The 9,390-nt window shown below is 44.1% G+C and overlaps 1 protein-coding gene across 2 annotated transcripts in view; it reads right to left on the bottom strand.

Moving 5' to 3' along the window:
* Nucleotides 1–6,920: 6,920 nt before the first annotated feature.
* LOC142217443 (uncharacterized) overlaps nt 6,921–9,390 on the bottom strand; it is a 28,924-nt gene continuing 26,454 nt past the window's right edge. For both annotated transcript variants that reach the window (XM_075285689.1, XM_075285690.1), the window contains 4 exons: nt 8,865–8,915; nt 7,683–7,757; nt 7,225–7,291; nt 6,921–7,002 (listed from right to left, as the gene is read on the bottom strand). In XM_075285689.1, the coding sequence (XP_075141790.1) occupies nt 7,257–7,291; nt 7,683–7,757; nt 8,865–8,915 (161 nt within the window). In that variant the 3' untranslated portion in view covers nt 6,921–7,002; nt 7,225–7,256. The remainder of the gene's footprint in view (nt 7,003–7,224; nt 7,292–7,682; nt 7,758–8,864; nt 8,916–9,390) is intronic.

The following is a 9,390-nucleotide window of genomic DNA, read 5'->3' as shown; positions in this document are numbered from 1 at the left end:
ACGCCAGAGTATTAGATAAGTGCGTCTGCACACAGTACCAAATTCCGTAGGATTACATACGCGCATCTGCACACAGTACCACATGTCGTAGGATTAGATATCCACGTCTACACACAGTTCCACATGCCATAGGATTAGATACGCGCCTCTTCACACAATACCACACAGGGGAGGATTAGATACGTGCATCTGCACACAGTACCACATGACCGAGGGTTAGATGTGTGTGTCTGCACACAGTTACACACGCTGAAGGATTACCGTATTTTTCGGACTATAAGACGCACCGGACCATAAGACGCACTAAGGTTTTAGAGGAGGAAAATAGGGAAAAAAAAAAATTTTAAGGAAAAAAAATTGGTGAAATATTTAATAACCTAATAATATAATATTTCACCAATGTAAATAGAACCGGGGGCTTTCGGACACAGGGATACCAAATGTGTATGTGTTTCACAGTAATGTTTTTGTTTTATATGTATTCTAGGGATATGGGGGTGATTTGAACATATATCTCTATCTATCTATCTATCTATCTATCTATCTATCTATCTATCTATCTATCTATCTATCCGTCTATCTGTCTGTCTGTCTGTCTATCTATATCTAATCTATCTCATCCATGGATGGAAAGAGACACCCTGCAGTGAAGCTATGCAAGAAGAGGAAAAGGGGCGGGCCAGACGGGTGAAGGAGGTGTGGTTTTCTAAGCAAACTTGAAAACACGCCTCTTTCACCCGTCTGGCTCGTCCCTCCTTCACTGCCTCTCACATCTTGCTCTGGCAATGAAGCCACACAGGCAGGGAAGTAGGGGCGGGCCAGACGGGTGAAGGAGGCGTGGTTTCAAGCTTGCCGAGAAAACCACGCCTCCTCCTCCCGTTTGGCCCGCCCCTCCTTCCCTGTCTGTGTGGCTTCATTGCCAGAGCAAGATGTGAGAGGCAGTGAAGGAGGGGCGGGCCAGATGGGAGAAGGAGGCGTGGTTTTCTCGGCAAGCTTCAAACCACGCTTCCTTCACCTGTCTGGCCCGCCCCTACTTCCCTGCCTCTCATATCTCGCTCCTGCAAATGTAAGCCGTGTACCGAGGTGGGCTCCCCAGGATACAGCGAAGTCACGAACAAAGGAAGTGAGTCCAATTCAATTTAACCAAGATAGGACTTTACTTAGTTTAGATAACCTCTTTTGTCCAAAAGAAGACTCCCAGGTATTACATTTACACAGCCTAGAGGCTGGGACCCTGGTGTTATACAGCACGGTGCCCACTAGTGTGGCCTTCAATATACTCCAAGCTTTTACCTACCTGCAGGCTGCGCCTATGCAGCTGCCTGTTACCTGTTATTACCCTATTACACAGGAACAATTCAGTGTGTGTGACACAGGCATCCGGCGGTGTAACACCAGGGTTTACAATCTTATCACAATACTACTAAATTCCCCCCAAACCAAGTACAACTAAGCAAGTATAATGGTTAGTTAGCTTGCAAGCCAAACAGTGTAAAGTTAAACTAAATGTTGCTCCCAGACTTCCTTACAAGTCCCTCTCTGGGAGATATAACTCTGTAGAAATCCTCTGTGACTTAGTCCTTTTACCAGACAGGTAGATAGTTCACCAGTATTGCAGCCTGGGGTGATGATTATACCTAACTAACTAACTACAGGCTTTTTACTCAGTCCCAGCAATATGGTGCAAAACTTGCAGTGTGGTGCGTGCACGCTTACTTCTGTTGGGTACCTTTTAGTCTCTGTTAGCATCAGGGTGAAGAGGAGCTCCTCGGACAGCATGCGGTCTCACTGACAGTCTCACTTCTCAGCCAAGTCTCTGACAGTAATCTTCTCCTTAGGATGGTGTCTGGACAGACTTTGAAAGTCTCAAATCCTCAGCTATTCTTGCTATGGCTTCTCCCTCCAAGGACCCTCTCTGCACAGAGATGTCTCCACAGCTCTCTCTTCTCCTCTAGAGTCCAGCACACTCTGACTCAAAATGGCTCCTAGAACCTTCCTACAACGATCAGGGTCTCCACATCAATCTTCCAGGGGCATGCAGCCTTTTTCCTTTTACTTGTTATCTCGCAACAGCGACCTCTTGTGGTCAAACAACAAAATGTCAGGTTATGAAAACACCAACTCAATTACACATTGCACATTCACTACACAGGGGCTGTTTCACCCTCTTACACAAACACGCGACACAGACAGGGAAGGAGGGGCAGAGCAGGCAGGCACCGTGCTGCTCTCCTTTTGATTCACACAGACGGGACACAGACGCTGCACACGCTGCATTCGGACTATAAGACGCACACACATTTTCCTCCCATATTGGGAGGAAGAAAAGTGCGTCTTATAGTCCGAAAAATACGGTAGATACGTGTGTCTGCTCTAAGTATCACACGGGGGAGGGTTAGATACACACATCTGCACACAGTTCAAAATGCTGGAGGATTAGATACGCATGTCTTCACATAGTACCACCGCCAGAGGATTAGACACACGTTTCTACACACAGTATCACACGGGGAAGGATTAGATGTGCGCATCTGCACACAGTACCACATGGCAGAGGATTGGATATGCACATCTGCACACAGTTCCATACGCCGGAGGATTAGAAACGCACGTCTGCACACTGTACCACATGCCGTAGTATTAGATACGTGCGTCTGCACACAGTTTCACACGCTGAAGGATTATATATGTGCGTCTGCACACAGTACCATATGCCGGGGGATTGGATAAGCAGGTCTGCACACAATACCACATGCCAGAGGATTGGATAAGCAGGTCTGCACACAGTACCACATGCTGTAGGATTAGATACCTGCGTCTGCTTACAGATCCACACGCCAGAGGAATAAATACACACATCTTCACACAGTTGAACACGCCATAGGCTTAGATACACACGTCTGCATACAGTACCACATGCTGTAGGATTAGATACACGCGTCTACACACAGTTCCACACGCCGTAGGATTAGATACGTGCCTCTTAACACAATACCACACAGGGGAGGATTAGATACGTGCATCTGAACACAGTACCACACTTTGGAGGATTAGATACAGGCCTCTGCACACAGGACCACATGCCAGAGAAGTAGATACGCGTCTCAGAACACAGTTCCACATGGGGAGGATTAGATACGTGCATCTGCACACAATACCACATGCCAGAGTATTAGATACATGCATCTGAACACAGTTTCACTTACTGGAGGATTAGATACGCGCCTCTTCACACAATACCACATGGGGAGGATTAGATACACGCATCTGCACACAGTACCACACGCCGGAGGATTAGATATGTGCATCTGCACAAAGTACCACACCAACAAGGATTGGATACTTGCATCTAAACACAGTATTACACGGGGAAGGATTAGATACAGCTTTACTCCAGATATCCATAACAACTAATGAAAGGTTTTTCACTGATATCCAAAATGAGATACACATAATCACATGATGCTTATGGATATACACACAAACCACATACAAAATACACCAGTGCAAAATTGGACAATTCTTATGGGGCCAGTACACAAACATAAAATGTAATATACCCGTGCGAAGCTGGGTCCTCCATCTAGTACTGTATATATACACAAAAAACTAGGGCAAAAAAGGGACAGAACTATATGAATCTTTCTACTGTGCCTGAATCAGGCGAACTGCCATAAACATCTCAAAAATTGTAAAAAAAATGTTGTACTTTATTAAATTTAACACATTAAAAATACACAATAATAAATGTATAGGGGATAGTACAAACCATATAATACATGGAGGTTAAGTTGTAATACTGCATCAAAGGCTGTAGGTATAATTCATGTTACATATATATATATATATATCAGATGTCATGGTATATCTGTGCATCTGAACAGCACTTCATTAATTTAAATGTGGTTTACATAGAGTAAATGGCTAATGGCTCCATTAGTTTTTATATGATATATTACACAACAATGCTACAATAATACATTCCAAATGGCCACTTTTTTGCCATATTGCCTATATATAGATACACTATATGAAGAAAATTATTGGGATGCGTCCACATTCCATAAACAAGAACTTTTATAACATCCCATTCTAAATTAATATGGCATTGGTCCTCCTTTCTTCGCTCTCCTAGAAAAGCTTTCTATAAAATTGGCGGTGTCTGTGGGAATTTTTCCCATTCATCCAGAAGAGAATTTATGAATAGAGATGAGCGAGTACTATTCGAAACGGCCGTTTTGAATAGCATGCACCCATAGGAATGAATGGAAGCGGCCGGCATGCAGACTTTGCCGGCGGCCGGCCGCTTAACCCCCTGCGTGCCGGCCGCTTGCATTCATTCCTATGGATGCGTGCTATTCGAAACGGCCGTTTTGAATAGTACTCGCTCATCTCTATTTGTGAACTATTCTAGTTTATCTCTTGGGTATGGGTTGGGGTTGAGTTCAGGGCTCTGTGCAGCCAGTCATGTTCTTCCAAACCAAACACCACCAACCATGTCTTTATGGAACTGACTGGGACAGAATCGTGCTGGAACAAGAAGGACTTTCCCTAAACTGTTCCCACAAAGTTGGAAGTGATAATTGTAATTTCTTTTACGTCCCTCCATGTGACACAGGACATTGTGCTTTACACCCCTCCATCTAACACTTGGCATTGTTCTTTATACCGCTCCATCGGACTATTGACATGGTTTTGGTAAAGTAAGACTGGCTTCCATCTACTCAAACATGGAAACTCATGACGCTCAGGATGGGGAATTTTTTGTGCTGTTTTTAATACCAGACAGAGATTGGCCTCAACAGCTATTGAGTCAGTAGAGCAATGACAAGTTTTCTGAATTTTGCGCTTCTGCTCTTGGGGTGCCCACTCTGTATCTTCACATGGTCTGCATGCCGTTTCTAAACACTCCCATTTTTCATAATACCACTCACAGGTGATGGTAGAAGATCTAGGAGGAGGACAGTTTAGGCAGGGACTTGGTGTAGTCATGACCCCTATTACAGGACCAGGTTGGGATTCTCCAGCTCTGTTACTAAAGTTTGTAAAGGTGACTGCAGGCAGCACTGCACCTCCCATGAGGCGACCTGAAGCGACCGCTTCAGGCGGCGCTGTGCCAGGGCCCCGGGGAGGGCAGCATTTTTGCTGACAAGCTTTCCTGGACTGACTTAGCTTCACCGTCACCGAGCGGTGGATTGGGGAGGCCACTGAAGCAGCGCTGCTCCAGCGGCCTCCCCTCACGCTCAGGCAGAGAGCCGGTCCTCTCCCTTCCTGCTCTCTGCCTGCTAACGCCGCTCCGCCAAACCCCCTTCGCTCCACTCCGCCCACCTTCGCTCTGCCCCGCCCCCTCCTCCCAGGCTTTCTGTCGTCCGCTTCGGGCGGCGAAAAAGGCAGGTTCACCCCTGACTGCAGGGCAAGGTGCTGGATAATATACAACAGAAATAATGGGCCAGAAAGAAATACCAGAAGGATTAAGAGCTGGGGACCATACTGATCTCTATACAGTAATGTGCAAATGTTTTAGGCAGGTGTGAAAAAAAATACTGTGCAGTATAAATGGTTTAAAAATTAGAAGAGTCAATACTTTATTTTTGACAATTACAAAAATGAATGAAGAAAACAGAGATGTAAAACCCATCCATATTTGGTGTGACCTTTGCCGTCTTCTAAGTACAGACAGTTTTTGGCAAAACTCAGCAGGGAGGTTGTAACCGCCATCTTGGAGAACTGAGCCCAGATGGATGTAGGCTTACTCCAATCTTCCTGTCTCTTCATATCATCCCAGACAGACTGGATGATGTTGAGATCAGGGCTGTATCTGTGAGAGCCATATCATCACTTCTGTTCCATTAGTTCTCAATGACATTGGTTGTATGTATGGGGTTGTTCTCCTGTTATCAAATTTGCTTGTACAATGAGAAAGAGATTATACTACTCATCTGAGTCTTGCTTGGGAAAGAGGCAGTGCTCCCATACAAGTGCTATCAGAGGCTAAATGGGCTAAATGTCAAAATTAGAGATGAGCGAGTAGGTATTCAAAATACTCGTACTCGATCAAGTACCACTCGCTATTCGAATGGGAAAGTTTGATGCAGAACCAGCATTGATTGGCTGAATGCTATACAGTTGGCCAATCAATGGTGGTTCTTCTCCTACCCTTAGAAGTCTTCTCTGTGCAGCTTCCCCGCGGCGTCTTCCGGCTCTGAATTCACTCTGCTAGGCATCGGGCCTGGGCAGAGCTGACTGCACATGTCCGCTTGTAGTGCAGGCATGCGCAGTCGGCTCTGTCCAGGCCCGATATCTGGCAGAGTGAATTCAGAGCCGGAAGATGCCGCGGGGACGCTGCACAGAGAAGACTTTTCGGAGGATCCAGCCCGACCCTCACTCGTGGACTTGGTAAGTATAATTTGATCGAACATTGCCTACCCCTGAAACGAGCATTTTCCCCCCATTGAGTATAATAGGGTTCGATATTCGATTCGAGTAGTTGAATATTGAGGGGCTACTCGAAACGAATATCGAATCTCGAACATTTTACTGTTCGCTCATCTCTAGTCAAAATCATAGCTTTAGAACAAGACCAGGATGATGGTTCTAGTCACATTGTAGCCTGAGCTAGAACAGGTTGAAGTGAGAGCTCTATATACTGTAGGTGGAGAGGTGAGGCCAGTTGGGATATGCTGATGGCAGCAAAGAAGGACACGAGAGAAGTCAGTAAGTCAGTAAGTCAGTGATCCTTCTCCCCCTGCCCTGTGAGGCTCAATATAAAGAGAGCACACACCATACGACACTGAGGTGCTCTGTGCAAGGATTCTCCAATACAGAGTCATAAGAGAAGATTGAGGAACATTGACTACTAGCCACATAATGAAAATTTATTGATCATCACAATAACAGAAAAAATAATCACAGACACTTAATCCAATACAGAGCAGGTCAGATCCAGATAGGTAAAGTGTTATTCAATGTTTCAGTCCAACACGAACCTTCTTCATGTTATATCTGGTAAAGAAAATGTGGCACATTACTATAGAATAAATTTAAGATAATTAGGATTATGTCTCAATAGTGGCAACAAGATATATCAAGAGCCAAATACTAAAAGGGAATGAAGATTGAATCTAAAAATAGATGTTAGTATACTGTATATACACTAATGCTAGACATACTGTATCTAAGTATAGGAAGAACAAAGGAAATGATCATGTTGGGCTTCTACGTTACCTGAAATGGGAATACGCAGCAGCCAAGTTGTGTTAGATCAGAGTACCCCTAGGAGCATAACGTCCATCTATAAGGAGGGGAGAGGAGGGAAAATAGGGATCAAAACAATGTTACCAAGAGGGCTGCAGAGTTATACATATTGGGGCACCAAGGGAGACATTTATAGAAATAAACAAGGAATGGAGGACACAGAGCTGTCTATAGGAAACCCAATATATACTGGGATACATGAGATTTATAGATTAGGGAGTCAATCAGAGGTTGGAGGAGAAAATAACCAAGAAAGGGAAAATAGTAAAATCTAGAAGTTAAGTCAATGAGGAATCAGCGATAAAATAGAGAATAAATGAAGAGGAAATTGTCTCAACTTAAAAACAGAAAACAAGAGGAGGAGAGAAGGGAAAAAGGGGACAAACGTCATACCAGATGAGTGAGGAATATCGGGATCAGATCCTTACCATATGCAGAGATTTGTGCCGGTGCGCTCTTGTGTCTTTGATAACATTTGGCTAAATCTTCTGAGATTGTGTCTACTATAAAATAACAATTTGTCAGCCATGGTACTGTCAAGGGTTCATTTTGTTAGTCTTGCTGGTTCTCCCATTTCTATTGTAGCTTTTAGAGATGAGTGAAAAGTAAAACGTTCGAGGTTCGATATTCGTTTCGAGTAGCCCCTCAATATTCGACTACTCGAATCGAATATCGAACCCTATTATAGTCTATGGGGGGAAAATGCTCGTTTCAGGGGTAGGCAATGTTCGATCAAATTATACTTACCAAGTCCACGAGTGAGGGTCGGGCTGGATCCTCCGAGAAGTCTTCTCCGTGCAGCGTCCCCGCGGCGTCTTCCGGCTCTTCATTCACTCTGCCAGGCATCGGGCCTGGGTAGAGCCGACTGCCCATTCCTGGCAGAGTGAATTCAGAGCCGGAAGACGCCGCGGGGAAGCTGCACGGAGAAGACTTCTAAAGGTAGGAGAAGAACCAGCGTTGATTGGCCGACTGTATAGCATTCCTCCAATCAATGCTGGTTCTGCATCGAACTTTTACATTCGAACAGCGAGTGGTATTCGATCGAGTACGAGTATTTCGAATACCGTAGTATTCGATCGAATACCTACTCGATCGAGTACTACTCGCTCATCTCTAGTAGCTTTGTGTTAGTAGATTTGTTGGCTACGTTGTCTGATACAGGGGACAAGGTCACATCCCAAACTTGTACCTTATATTCTTGTTTATTATCATTTATTTACTTGGTTGTCTTACTTATTATACTAATAAACTAATTATCACTAAAATCAGCCCCAGAGGCAAAACGTATATGGGGGCTGAGGGCTGGAGGTCGTGGCTGGAGCCCACTGCTGTATAATATCTACTACGCACATTGTATATCTTAATATTTGATTGATTAATATTATAATTGGATGTTCCTTGTACAGTATGTGTATATATATATATATATATATATATATATATATATGTGTGTGCGCATTAAAATCACTACAATCGGTGTGTGATATTCTTGATTCTCGCTATTCTTAGAACCCACCATGAAACACTTAGTAGTAGTGAGGAATAGTGATATGATAATGATACTTGCCAGGCTATGTATACATGGCAGTACTAGGGGAGGGACATGTTACCTATAGGACGCCGTACAGGATTTAACATTCTTCTTTGGTCCCGCGTTTGGTCTGAAAATAAAATAAATATGTCATTAGAGCAGGAAAGTGTCAGAAGAGAAGCCACAGACAACCCTGGAGGGAGAGGAAAGTGCCGTGACTTGTAGATACCAAGAAAGACTGTTTAGATTTTCTGTAAAACTGTCCACATCAGCCCATTGTAGTGAATTGTTTTCTACGTTCTTGCCCCTTATGTCTTCTATTTCAGAATAGATTTTTATGATATATTTTTTATTATATCCATGATGTAGGGTGGTGTTTATGAATGAAAGAGACATAATTGGAGGTTGATGTCTCCCATGGATTGGCCCGAGTGGATTTGCATTTTGTAGTGTTTGATGCAGATGTGTCACAGGATAGTTATCATTTCATATACTGGTGTAGCACTGCTTGGTGCAAATTATACTGTATGGGGCCACTGTGGAGTATTATACTAGTGGGGGCACTGTGGGTGTGGAGTATTATACTGGCGGGGGCAGTGTGGGAT

The sequence above is a fragment of the Leptodactylus fuscus genome, chromosome 8 (genome assembly GCF_031893055.1).
Source record: "Leptodactylus fuscus isolate aLepFus1 chromosome 8, aLepFus1.hap2, whole genome shotgun sequence".
Classification (NCBI taxonomy): Eukaryota; Metazoa; Chordata; class Amphibia; order Anura; family Leptodactylidae; genus Leptodactylus; species Leptodactylus fuscus.
The sequence above is the reverse complement of the archived record's forward strand: the minus strand, read 5'-3'. Positions and strand labels throughout refer to the sequence as shown.